This window comes from Silurus aristotelis (genome assembly GCF_946808225.1).
Source record: "Silurus aristotelis genome assembly, chromosome: 14".
In the NCBI taxonomy this organism is placed as follows: Eukaryota; Metazoa; Chordata; class Actinopteri; order Siluriformes; family Siluridae; genus Silurus; species Silurus aristotelis.
Window position 1 is genome coordinate 5,393,215 of NC_139587.1, and position 15,000 is coordinate 5,408,214.

Here is a 15,000-nt window from a genome sequence, read left to right on the forward strand (position 1 = left end):
ATGACCTCTTGAACCAGAATCAAGATATATTTCTTCGAAAAAAAATCTGATAAGCTGTGACGAGGCCATTTCTAGTTGTTCTTCATGTAAATGACGATGAACAAATTAGATTAGAGGATGTTTTTTAAGATTAATGCAACCATAAATAGATAAAACTGCAGCAGATTGCTGTAGTCTGTCTGTAGATGTTTATTAGGGTAAAAAGAATCAACATGGCAAACGGCAGTATATTTTTGTTATATCGGCCCATCTCAAGTGTTTTATTCCTTCATCTCATGATTAATTCTTCATCTCGAAATCTAGATGGGCAACAAGAAAGACAGCCACACTTCAAACGGCATGAGAAGAGGATTTTTGAAGTCTTTTCGAAGCGGGGAATTTTCCGTCTGCTCTCAGATCAATGTTCGTACTCGATAACTCCTGTATATACAGTATGCACTTACTCGAGTATTACATTAGTGGTTTGAGTTACAATGGTTCTGTATGTGGTTACGGTGATGGAACACTCACTCTATCAGATAGTGTGTGTGTGTGTGTGTGTGTGTGTGTGTGTGTGTGTGTGTGTGTGTGTGTGTGTGTGTGTGTGTGTGTGTGTGTGTCTATCCGTCTGACTGGTTTGAGTTACGGTTATATCAGTATCAAAGGCTGGAGGGCCAGCTGTGAGGGTGTTTTGGCTGCCAAGCGGTGGTTAGCACCATCCTGCCAAGTTTATATCACTCTACTGACATGTTCAAAACACGTAAATCGAAGCTGGTGTTACGTTCATGTCAACACGTCCAGCACTATATACCGGAGAAAGCCCACAGCCTTCCATTCCCCTTCCTAATGCAGTCACACCGACATTGACTTTTTTTTTTGTGTGTGTGTGTGTTAGAAAGCAAAAGATACTAGTAACTATGAGCATCTTGACAAGTAATCTCTTTTGTTTCAAAGGTAAAAACATAAAAAAATTTATTGGCCCAAAATCATGAAAAAAAACAACAACAACAACAACAACAACCCAGTTTTGTAGCCGAATGCGAGCGTGAGAATGTTTCTCTATTAAAAGACACAGTAACCGTCAGAGCATTCAAACCAAGTTTCATTTCATTCATATCATTCACTTTAATATCATTTCAAGCCATTCCGAGGTTTCAAGCACACATTTTGTCCCGGACCATCAAACTGAAATCTCTCAATACATTCCATCAAAACAAATCGTAAATCGGTTAACAGCGTAATCGAGTCCTCACTTCTGTTTGCGACTCGCGTTTCTGCGCACGGCGAATATATCAAGAACATATCATTAGTTTCAAATGATGTTGCGGTAATAGAAAGACTGAGCATCTGTTGTAGCTGATGAAGAATTCTTGGCATAAACAAACACAGACCGAACTTAGATTTTGGAAAGCCACGGCGACCACCTGCTCCTTTGGACTTTAGATGGTAATAACATCTGAGAGAGATTACAGCATAATCAACTCGATATCTGATGTATCTCCTGTAACGTTGTATTTGCGTTGGCCAGATCATCAGAATTACATCCAGAAAGAAAGAAAGAAAAAGCATTAATCTCATGTGGCAGTAAGAGCGTGTTCATTCATCTTTACCCCAATGAAAAAAACTCTCAGTGGCCAGTCACTGACACTCGAGTCACAAATGCACAGAATATTCAGAGTAAAAAATCTCAGCATTATATAATTAAGAAGAAATTCAATAACCAACTAAATTATAAATAACACTGCTGCTATCTCTCTCTCTCTCTCTCTCTCTCTCTCTCTCTCTCTCTCTCTCTCTCTCTCTCTCTCTCTGTCTGTCTGTCTGTCTATTTAACTACCTACAGTATCTATCTATCTATCTATCTATCTATCTATCTATCTATCTATCTATCTATCTATCTATCTATCTATCTATCTATCTATCTATCTATCTGTCTGTCTGTCTGTCTGTCTGTCTGTCTGTCTGTCTGTCTGTCTGTCTGTCTGTCTGTCTGTCTGTCTGTCTGTCTGTCTATTTAACTACCTACAGTATCTATCTATCTATCTATCTATCTATCTATCTATCTATCTATCTATCTATCTATCTATCTATCTATCTATCTATCTATCTATCTGTCTGTCTGTCTGTCTGTCTGTCTGTCTGTCTGTCTGTCTGTCTGTCTGTCTGTCTGTTTAACTACCTACAGTATTTATCTATCTATCTATCTATCTATCTATCTATCTATCTATCTATCTATCTATCTATCTATCTATCTATCTATCTATCTATCTATCTATCTATCTATCTATCTATCTATCCATTTTGCGTATCTGTTTTCTGTCAAATTACAGTCAAACATATATTTTTTAAAAAGCTTCTCTACAGTAAGTGGAATTATTTATGGTTACACGATTATGAACAGCTAATGGAAGTCAAACAAAGGCTCCTCTGTACTTTACTCCTCTCCTGACCCTAGAAGAAGAATCCAGACCCCTAGTCTTCTGCCTTCACAAAGATGTGGAGCTACACTGAGCTTTGACAGGATCAGAAGGTGGGGGAGTTGAAAGAAAGTGGTAGGAAAGATCATTTTTTTCATCCTCCAACACAGGGCCAGACTTCACAGACAGCAAGTGACGGATCACATGGCTCCGAAAGAGCGGTGCTATAAGTGCACAACTCTCTGAGTGGCTCTGGTTTCTTCCTCGTCTCTCTCTTTGTGCCCTTATGATTCCTGTTACTACTCCCTTTTTTTCCTCTGTAGTCGTGTCTTTGTCAGAGGAATGTTTATTTCCTGGAAATACATTGTTTTATGTCATGTTACACACTGTCTTTTAGATCCTTCTCCTTATTAAATACCCACATGTACTGTACTGAATGTTCTGGCAGCTTGCCTACAACAGATGCTGCTTTTAAAACAGCATGAAGGTGCGGGTCAGAGTGCACCTCTGAGTGTTTACTCTGCTCTCAGTGTCTGCTGACATTCCCTACTCCAGCTATTAACACATCGTTCTATCTATCTATCTTTCTATCTATCTATCTGTCTGTCTGTCTGTCTGTCTGTCTGTCTGTCTGTCTGTCTGTCTGTCTGTCTGTCTGTCTATCTATCTATCTATCTATCTATCTATCTATCTATCTATCTATCTATCTATCTATCTATCTATCTATCTATCTATCTATCTATCTATCTATCTATTCATCCAGCCATCCATACAAGGTGGTTTTAAGTTTCAAGACGAGCTCTGTTTACAAGGAAGAACTTTATTTATCCACATTTATCTACATTTATCACCTTCAAAAGAATCCCCTGCACAGAATCCAGCACTCCTGGCATTCCTGCCACTTCTGGAATGTGTCCTGGAAGTCTTCAAAACTTCCTCTTCGAGAAAAATGCAAAAGCTGCAGGAGCCCAATGGCGAGTAGGGTGAAGTGAGATCATGTGGGTTGTTCCCCCGACAATCTTTAAGTTGCCGCATGATTTCTACATTTTCGGGGGTCAAGCTCGTTGAAGGTCTTCCTGACCTCTCGACATCTTCCAGCGATGTTTTTCTGCTCTTGAATTGCACGTAACATAAAATGTACGTCATGTCAAACGTCTCTGTGGCAGATTTGCCAGTGGTTTATTCATTAAACATCTGATCAGAAATTGGAATAACAATCACCTACAGTGATACACTATACAGAGTAGAACAGCATCCTCCGGCGTGTGTGTTATTCCTTACATACGGAACAATATTGTCCTTTTGCTTTATAGCACCCTGTCGTATATTCTTGTGGTGGCACAAACGCTTCTGAAATATGGCAGACGTTTCAGCATCAGCGCATTAAAACATATTGTTTGGAACGAGCTGCGATGATGGTGATACACCGTCTGATATGATACACAACAGTGTGGGGTGAGAAGATATGAATAATGATGGAGAAGCAAGTAGTCGGACTGAAAAAAAATTCGAAGGACGGGGGGGGAGACATTCTTTTTTTTCCCCTCCACTCCTCTGCCTCATCTGCCTCTCCTTTTCGCCGGTTGGTGAAACTGGTGATGTATTTGCCGCTTGACTGCTCACAGAGATTGCTATCAGCCAAAAAACCCGTCTGCGGAGGTAAACTCAATACACACGCTTTTTTTTCTTCTTCTCCTTCTACCGCCGACCATCATAACGTTTACTTTTAGATTGGCTATGTGTGGGTGTAACTTTCAGTCCTACAGAGAAATGAGAAATATGCCTGTTCGCTTTAGCCTTAAAGAGATGCGGCGTATAAAATCAATTAGAGGGTGATATGGTGTATAATAAGGTGTGCTTGATAGAAAGATTGAAGTGGAAGTCTAATTACTGTTTGTTTATAATGCTAGCAGGGAAATATACAATCCGGTTGCCTGATTCGTGGCAGAGTAAATGGTTCTCATCAAAAGAGCTTGTCTATAACACAAACACTTAAACCTGAATCACAGAATTCTAATCCACAACATTTAATTCCAACATACGTATACACCGACCAAACATACCATTATGACATTATAACATTATGACTGGTGAAGTGAATAGCACTGATTATCTCTTCATCATGGTACCTGTTAGTGGGTGGGATTTATTAGGCAGCAAGTGAACATTTTGTCCTGTGTTAGAAGCAGGAAAAATGAGCGAGCGTAAAGATTTGGGCGAGTTTGACAAATTTTGATGTCTAGACGACTGGGTCAGAGAATCCCCAAAACTGCAGCTCTTGCGGGCTGTTCCTGGTCTGCAGTGGTCCGTATCTATCAAAAGTACTCCAAGGAAGAAACAGTGGTGAACCGGTGACAGGGTCATGGACGGCCGAGGCTCATTGATGCACGTGGGGAATGAAGGCTGGTCTGTGTGGTCCGATCCAATAATAAGTCACTCCACATAAAGGCAATTTTATCATTTTTCAACTGTGCCTTCAATGTCCATTGTTTTAGGAACACCTATACACTGGCACACAGCATTTTTTTTATCTAAATCATATGATACAGGTACAGGTCAATTGCTTTAAGTAATGTTCACCAAACATCTAAATGAGGGGAGAAGTACTTGAACTGTGGCATTGCATTGCCTGGTTTAAATATTAAAAATAAATAAATGCTGATCTCCAGTCTTTAGAATTTAGATGGAATGGTGGCAAAAAAAGTTCTGTGGGTAAAAGCTCTCTGTTGGTAGGAGAGGTCGGAGAAATAATAACCAGACTGGTTCGAAATGCCAAGAAGCATATAATACTGTACCCCCCCCCAAAAAAAAAAAATCACTTTACAACCAAGCAGAAAAGCATCTCAAAACAATAAACCTGGATGGAGGTGAAGAGGTTACAGCACCAGAGGACCACATCTTGTTTCAGGTCTTCTGGTGTTGTAACCAATTTACAACAAGTTTCAATGTTTTTAATATTTACTATATAAAGACAAAATATTCCTGTAAATATTTTAAAGTAATTACAAAATTAAATCACTGTAAATTATTAGGACATCAAACAGAACTTTTGCTATTTTTCCACACAAACGGTTTTAATTGCCGGATGTGTGCATCATGGCAGGTTTTGGTGGTTGAGTGAAACAAAGGTTTAGTGATTAAAATTAATTTTTCGGTTGATTTTTTCATTTTTTGTATCAAAGTAAAAAAAAAAAAAAAAACAATAAAAAATGTGTGTGGCGTTGAAGGTTATAATTTTGTCCCTTTATCTATTTATTATTTCTTTATATTTTTTTTTTATAAAAAAGGTCACAGAAATGCTTGCTGCATTAATCACACTTTAATACAATCTGTGCCGTAAAAATGAGTTTGCGCCCTAATTTTTCACATTTACGGCATTTGGAAGACGCTCTTATACAGAGTGACTTACGTTTATATCATTTATACAACTGAGCAGCTATGGGGTTACAGGCCTTGCTCAGTGGCCCAGGAGTAGCAGGGATTTAAACTCATGACCTTCAGCCCTAAAGTCCAAAGCCTTAAACACTAAGCTACCACCTCCCTGTACATCCTGAGGTGATTTTCTGTTCTTTTCAAAGAGTGACTATTTGAGGTATTTGAGTTATCACAAAGCTGACGGCACACAAATGTAACAGGTGTCTATGGATGCAACAGATTGAAATGATCTCTTCACTTCAACTAGGAGACCCAAACCTGTTCCAGCAAGACAATGCCCCTGTGCACAAAGCAAACTCCATGAATATATGCTTTGCGATTCATGGAGTGGATGATCTCCAGCTATAGAGCTCAACCCTACTGAGCCACTTTCAAATGAATTGGACCACTGACTGCATCCCAGACCTCCTCAATTCAACTTCATCAGTACCTGAAACCCTTGTAGCTGAGTGAGCACAGATCTCCAAAAGCACACTCCAAAATCTAGTGGAACATCTTCCCAGAAGAGTGGGGGTTATTATAAGAGCAAATTCAGACTAAATGTGGAACCCTTCCTGTCTGTGCAGTCTGATTGTTTTCCCCTCACATGATGTTTTTTGTTTATTCTCTGTAAACTCTAAAACTGTTGTGTATTGAGAACCCTGGGAAATTAGCATTAAAATACTCCAAACATGAACCAACAACCATTTCATGGTTAAAATCAATTCACAATTGTGATGATGTGAGCACTAACTAAGTTTCCTGACCTTTCTCCTGACACATGATTGGACGACTGGAAAACCGTGTAAACATCCAGGTAAACAGTAAGTCCATATAGTGAGTCCAAGTAGTTATAAAAACTACACTGAAATAAATTTTTGCATATGTGCATCTCACAGATTTTATCATTATAAAATCTGCTTACTTCTAAAAGAAAAAATTGGAACATAGCATTTGCTTCCAAGATCCCAGTCTAACTCCACAAAAACGCAAAAAAAACAAAAAACAAATCGACTTTCTAAAATAACCTGAAATACACACCAATTGAAATGAATTTGCATTTAACAAATAAAATATAAGAAAGCATATATACCAATAAATGTCATATATACAAATGATGCCTGTATACCTGCCTGTCTGTCTGGGTATTCATACTGTAGCCTGCAGCTGTTTTTGAAGCCGGCGCATGATAAACTGCTTCCCTTGCGGAAAGCACGGGTACATTTATAGATATACTGTTATTATTATTTTTATTTATTTTAATAAAAATATTTGTTCATTTCTGGAAAATGTATTTACGTTCTCTTGAACCTGACATGTCTGTAAATAAGCCGGAAAAAAAGAAGTCAGTCACAGTAAACATCTGTTGGGTTTACACTAAAACACCACACCAAAGAAAGTTGTAACTGTTGCTAAAGTAATTGGGATTAGCAAAGAAATTGACTTTTTCGGTTAATTATAGTATAAGCACCTGACTGTCATCAAACACTGTCAATGTAATATTTATACTCACAAGTGAGAAGAAATAAAGCTTTTAGCGTCCTGCGGTGTACAAATTTGCTCCGGTTTGGTGTTGTGTGATGTTTTGTGTGTGTTGTTTGGCAAATGGCTTCTTCAATTTTCATTTGGCTTTGAAACAAAAATGTAACTAGTGTTTGCTAGGCTCTAAATCCATGTTGTTGCTTTCAACAGCTGTTCACTGAAATACCGTTTTTGAGTAAAAATCATAAAAAAAGATACAAATGGATAAATATAAATACCATCCATCCAAAATGCAAAAAAGCACAAACGTTTTCTGCCGAACAAAATATCGACAAAAGTTTGAGGAGTTTTTTGAACATCTAATTCCACATTTTGTCTCTATTTGCTTCTGGGAAGTTGTTCCAATAGATTTTGGAGTGTGTTTGTGGTGATTTGTGCTCATTCAGCCACAGGGTGATAGTAAAGTCAGATACTGATGTAGGTGAGATGAAGTTAGAGCTCTATTGCAGACCACTCAAGAGCTTCCATGCCAAACCATATGAAGAATATGTTTATGGAGCTCAATTTGGGCACAGGAGCATTGTCATGCTGGAACAGGTTTGGGTCTCATAGTTCAAGCGACAGGGGAAAATGCATCCAATGAACTCCAGTTTGTTGAAAAACCACATATGGCTTGAAAAGTTGGGTGTCCTAATACTTTTGCCCATATGTGTGTATATATCTATCTATATATATATATATATATATATATATATATATATATATATATATATATATATATATATATATATATATATATACAGTCAACCCCCGATGATTCGCAGTTCGGAAAATTTGCGGGTTCTCATTTGGAACCTAACTAACAGCAAGTTTCAGATTTTCTTAAAATCCGCAGGAATCCGCAGCGGGACCGAATGTTCAGGAACGTTAGGAATAACATTTTAAACTATGTATTTGGCCAAATACTGTACTATTACATTTATAAAGTGACATAATGTCTAGATGAATTCACTAAGGTGCCATAGGGGCTGCCGGGGTGCGTCCAAAATTCACAGATTTCCGGAACACGCGGGGGTCTAAGAACGTAACCACTGTATATAAAATGGACTGTACACCCCACATATTTTATTCCTCAATAGCGTAAAAAATGTTGCATGTAATAAAGCAGCTAATGGAAAAATCGAGGTTTCGTATTCAGTAGCATCAAAGCTAGAACGTAAATCTGTACCAAAACAAAAGAACGAAGGCATTTCCACATAGCAGACTAAACAACTGTACAACGACTCAATTCTTCGAATCAAAACGACAAACAGAAAACCTGTTACGCTGAATAACTTTCAGTCGTTAACCAAACGCAAAGGCGCTGAGAAAAGGAGGGATCAAAGGGATTTCAATGCTAAGATGAGGAATGCTAGCACACTTATCAGAGACTTTAATATATTAAATCAGATGCCAATCTCACACACCACAAGCCTCTGAAATAAAGGAATTCCTGAGTGATGAATGAGTTCAACCTTGTTAAGATAAATAAAGAAATTTAACAAATTTGGATTCTAGACAAAAAGGTTATTGTTAAAAGCTTTTTCTGAATTTTTTAAACATCAAACATAAACAGATGTCAACCCAAGTGTTCATTTTAGGCTCACAAAGCCAAAGGCACATGGTTGTTGTCATGCCAGAGGTGGAAAGTAACAAATTACATTTACTCACATTAGTGTAAATGAGATACATTTAAAAGTTTTTAAAATGAGTTTTAAAAATAATTAAATTTTAATTAATTATGTTTTGTTGAAAGTATTGTACTTAACTACATTTTAAATCATATACTTTACTGAGCAAAAAATATATACAAATAATCCAAGGGGAAACCCCCGAAAACTACTGCACTGATTGATGGGTGTGAAACAAACGCGCTAAACCCACAAGAAAGAAAAATGGAGATGGAAAAGTCTGACGCCGGGGATTCAGACGGAGCTGATAATGCCATTGAATAGAAAGTTGTTCATTGTGTGTGCTCACTGTCTGAATTTTTTATCTGCTTCATAGTATTTTTAACACTATTGTAACAGTAGATTGTTTTTGCTCTGAAAATGCATAGTTTTTATTTTTTTTATTATTTTTTTATTTTTTGTTGTTATTGCACTTTGTAGAGGTGTTCCTTTAATTAAAGAAAAGATTTAAAGTCCCTTGTCATTTTTAATGACACTAGAATCCCCTACTTACCCCCCAAAAAACAAAAAACAAAAACACATTTTTACTCTGAATACATTTTTATTGCGCTATTTTTCAGTGTTCATTTAGTTGATTTTTAGACAGATAACTTTACTTGTACCTGAGTACAATTTTATTAAAGTAACAGTACTTTTACTTTACAATATTTATTACTCTTCCCTCCTGTGTCATGCAGATATAAATATACTGAATTACATACGGGCAACATATACATTGCTGTGACGCCTTCCCAGTAGATTTGTTTGTGTTCTACTGTAACCAAAAAATTGGATCTGACTTGTCAGCGAGGAACTGTTCCAGAACCTGCCTGATCATTCAATATGAGCGAAACTCCTGACCACGTGGAGCCTGATTTCGCACAGTAGGACTGGTGATTTCAGGGCTGCGTGAAACCCGTGCAGTCATGTAGCTGGATTTTCTGCAGCATGGCGCCCTAGGCTGAACTGTGGGCTACGTTTTAATGGGCACATTGCCTCGCCATGGAAGCAAGAAGTAGCTAGATGCTTCATACAGGCCTCCACAGACATGACATAGATCATGTCGAAGTCGAACCGACCCGCTGATCTGACACTTCCGGCTTTTAAAAACAGCCTAAATTTGACCCGGTATGTTGATTTCCGAGTGCCATTTTTTTAAGAGCTGTCATTTAGAACTAAATTGGACTTTATTGCAGGAGCAGCTGCCTATCAACATGGCCATAATGTCCTAAAGTGAGCTGCGGGACATTTAGTCTGAGGACCGAATTGACACACTTTCAATTATTACTAAAAGTGGAACTATACTGAAAAAAAAAGTAGGATCAAAACATTTCGGTGAAGTCTTCGGTTGACTCTAAGTGGGATTTGTCCCAGTGGGTCCATTTGGAAAGACATACTGGAACCGAGGTAACGTTGGGTAATGCACCGATACGTAGCCCAATAGCACACGTGCATCTGCACTTTAGCAGTGGTGGACGAAATACACAAACCATGTACTTAAATAAAAGTAACAATTCAGTCAGTAAAATATCATTCCAGTAAAAGTACTGTACAAAAGCATTTACCTTCAAATGTACTTAAGTATCCAAAGTACTATCATTTATTACGGCTGTAATGTTCTATTATTATTTATGTCGCAAGACATTTGCTTAATCAACTCAGTTCATGTGAAAGGACTCTTATGTTACTCTTAACACACCAATCTATTAGCAGTGCCAGAGCCATATTAATGAGTCAAACACTGATTGAGATTTCTTAAAATTATCATGAACCCAAAACCTTCTTTCCAACAAAATCATGCAAATAAGGCCACAGGTGTTTTGGCAAGTTAGAGGCACAAGTTTCTTCCATTTCTTTCCATTTATTCCTCTCAGAATGTTCTGCTTGCCGTTGAACCGACAATGAACTGTATGTTCGTGCTAAGTAGATACCACCAAGCGGCAATCAAAACAAGTGCACACTCTTCCCTGATTGGAGGCTTGCTGTGTGCGGGGGAAAAAAACAGAACGGCTGATTTCACAAAATGTAGTTGAGTAAAAAGATTTTTGACTTTGAAATGTAGTGAAGTTAAAGAAAGTCTCCTCAAACAAATACGCGAAAAAGCTGCTTAAGTGCAGTAACGATTTACATTCACTTAACCTCCACCACTGCTACTTAGTAATGCGTCAAGGTGCAATCCATGCACTTATAGCTGCTGCTAATTGAGATAGCATTTTGAAGTTAAACATAAAAGTGAGAGTTTAGCTTTGTTTACAGCACGCAATATAAACAGAGCTAAATGTTCCATGATGCCCCTCGTTACTTAATAAAGTCACTTGCTAATTGAGGTGCCAGTATTGGCATTAGTGCTCGTTGGCAGGGCAGACACCGAACGTATATTACTAGGTAGCGAACAAAACATGACAATTAATATCAAGCAAAGCTATCAAAGACCTCTTAAGCAGTCTTCAAGACCTCATTAGTAAATGATCACACAGTCTAAAGCCGCCACCAGTCTAATTGCCACTTATGCTCCGGCTCCCTTTTGCTAACTACTGTCTCCACCAGACCCTCCACCCCTTTAACTCCCTCCTCTAGCCTCCCTCCACCCCCTGCAGCTCTGTCTCTGCTCGGCGCTCTCTGCTTTTGTTAGACGAATGAAGCCGTGGCCCCGGGATCGCTTGCAGCTCCTTCACTCCCAGGCTCCCTGGCTGAGAACAGAGCTGCAGGCCATATTTCTCTCTCCGTCTCCTTAATGAGACCCCGTCTGCACCTTACCGCTGCCTGTGAGAAACCAACAGAGGCACCGGTCGGAGATGAAGGAGAGAGGAGAGGATGCTGGGAAATAAACGCTGGAGACTTAATAAAGCGGAGCACTAGCAGTAGCAGAGATTCTCCGGTGGATAGTGAGGAAATTTCTTCATAATGTGACATAGAGTACAGCATCTCGTTATCTTTCATCATTCAGACCTATGGAAATGTGTTCTGTATATAATGTGTTACATAATCCTTTATATAGCACTAGTTATAGTGTGTGTGTATGTGTGTGTGTGTGTGTGTGTGTGTGTGTGTGTGTGTGTGTGTGGTGGGGCAAATAAAAGGCTATTTGCATTCACTTGAAAATACAATTTGCACTTCCTATGCACTAGTTGAATCCACATTTTCCTGGGTTATTGTAGACGTAGTTTTAAACCACAGCCGGTCAATATGACTAAGATATTTTTCCCCACCATTGTGGAATTTGAAATTGAAGCTCTTCACCTGGAACTGCATGCTTTCAAACATTGTGCTCCTGCAATTAATTAGCAGAATTGCCTTCTTAATAAAGTCGCCAGTAAATTCACATGGTATTTCCTTAATTACCGAATTAAGACAACGGCACCAACCTTTAACAAACGACAGCGGTTTAAAAACATCGAACAATTCCCGTTCGAAACCCTTATAGTTTTTCGATAACAGACGGAAAAATAACGGTTCATAAAAATAAACTCAGGTCTCATCTGATACTTTGCAATCTTCCAGCTGGGAAAAAAAGAAGTGGAAGCAGGACTGTGTCTAATAGTCCATCTGGGTGTATGATGAAAGAAATCAGCCTGAAACAGTCACTTACTTTGGAGGTGTGCTCCTGGTTTTGGGTTTCTCCGCAGCCTGTGAACGAGGAACAAAATGTCAATTAGATGAAGAGAAATGCAAGACTGAGTGGCTCATACATACAAATTTCATTAACACCGATGCTCAAGGCTGCTATTGCATGATCACTTTAGACAGCGGATCAATGTGAGCTGGAGGCTAACAAATGGATTTTCATCCTGACAGAGAATTCTTGATATTTTTTGTATTTTTTGTATTTTATTTATAAGTGTTTTGTGGCGCCATAAGCTGCAATACAACAGCAGGAAAGTCAAACAGTATTGCCTAAAGGGCAATAGAAAAAGCTTTGAAATACAGTTACATAGAGCAGTACATAGACAGTTCTTGAGTTGTTGTTTTTTGGCTGTGATTTCTATCATATTTGAAATAAAAGCTGAGCTTCTACTTGGTTCAACTACATTCTATATAAACACTATTATCCTTGTATTTGTCTATATATATAAATTTAATTTAATCTATAAATATAATTTATCCTGGTACCTGTTAATAGCAAATCCAATGTGCTGGAGCAACCTGTTCAATTATTCACAAACCGTACTGGATTTCTTTTAGAGGAAATTAAACTAATAAACAGTATCATCACTGTATCAAAGTATCACATGATAACATTAAAACACATGGTTTACTTTTGTTTTAGAAATAAAATCGCAACACAGGGGTTACAGCACTTATAACAAACTTATTTTTTATGATGGTTTCGTGGTTGGGTCTATTTCATTGCTTGGATAGTTGACTAGCTGGTAGTTGTTTCGTTGTAGCTATTTGTTTGGTTGCTTGACTGTGCGATTGAGTTGTTTGGGTGATTGTTTGGTGAATTAGTTGGTTGTTTAGTGGGATGACTGGCTTGTCAGCTGTTAGTTGGATGGTTGTTTGGTTGGTTTGGGTGGTTAGCTAGTTGTTTGGGTAAATGTTTGGTTGTTTAGTTAGATAGCTAGCAAGTTAATTGGTTGGTTGGTTAATTAGGTGGTTAGCTAGCTGTTCAATTAATTGGATGGTTATCTACTTGTTTCAGTGTTTAGGTACATGGTTGGCTAGTTGGTTAGCTGGTTGGATGGTTGGTATGAAGTAAGGTATGCAACACTATTTTAGTTAGCTTCAATGCTGGGCTGTACTCAGAGTTTTCTTGCACTACACACTTTCACTAGTTGGTTGGTTGGTAAGTTTTTTGTTTGGTTGGCTGGTTAATTGGGTGTTTAGCTCGGTGTTTAGGTGATAGCTTGGTTGACTCATTACTTGGCTGGTTAAATGATTAGGTTGTTAGCTAGTTGTATAGGTAACTGTCTGGTTAGTTAGTTGTTTTGGTGATTGGTTGTTTAGTTAAATGTTTGGCTAATTTTTTGGCTGAAAATATATAAAAGAATGTAGGCAACATTATCTAAGTTAGCTAGCAGTCCAAGTTATCTAGAATGCTACAGTGACTAACATTAGGCAGTATTTAGAGCTAGGTAAATGTAGTTTTCTTGCACTATACACTTGCACTACTTGGTTTTTAGGTTGGTTGATTAGGTGGTAAGCACGTTGTTTAGGTGATAGTTTGGTTGGCTAGTTGATTGGCTGGTTGATTGGCTGGTTGATTTTGGTTAGGTTAGTCATTTAGGTGATTGGCTGGTTGCAACATTAGTTGTTTTTTTTGTAGGCAATATTTGTTTTTGATTTCTTTGCACTACACAAGCACAAGTAAAAATAGTTATTAAATCCAGTGCCATTATCTGACATTTTCTTGTATCTCTAGTATGTCACACTAACAAATGCTGTAAATACAGTATGTACACACAGAAGTAAGCGGAAGGCAAATGAGCCCAACATGAAATGCATAAATATGACACTTAACTGTCACTATTAATTTATGTATTATTTATATTATATTGCATAAAAGATTTCCCTCTTGCATATAGAACATTAAAAGAAAATATCTTAACCAGAGACGAAGACTATTGAAGACCACTTTTTACAAACTAGCATATGATTTATGATTGCCTGGTCAGCTTATTCTTCAAAATCTTGGCATGCTTTTTGTGAATTATATATATGAATATATAGTTATATGAATATATATATATATATATATATATATATATATATATATATATATATATATATATATATATATATATATATCTGAAAAAAAAAATTATATATATATTTATATATATATATATATATATATGTTTAAAATATTATTTTTCTTTTATTTAATCTGTTAGCTAGCTACAGATAGCAAAGTTATATAGAAAAAGCTGTATTTAAAATATATTTATCATACTTTTCTGATATTTGTGCATAAAGTCCTGTACACTTTACTGTGGTCAGTGAGACCCAACATCTCATCGTACTGTATACGGACAACTATAATAAATGGCACTGCTTGA

General features: G+C 37.6%; 1 protein-coding gene across 4 annotated transcripts in view; it reads right to left on the reverse strand.

The window, feature by feature from the left end:
- aff2 (AF4/FMR2 family, member 2) overlaps nucleotides 1-15,000 on the reverse strand; it is a 255,571-nt gene that overhangs the window by 52,280 nt on the left and 188,291 nt on the right. For all 4 annotated transcript variants that reach the window (XM_083561461.1, XM_083561459.1, XM_083561462.1 and 1 more), the window contains exon 9: nucleotides 12,591-12,628. In XM_083561461.1, the coding sequence (XP_083417587.1) occupies nucleotides 12,591-12,628 (38 nt within the window). The remainder of the gene's footprint in view (nucleotides 1-12,590; nucleotides 12,629-15,000) is intronic.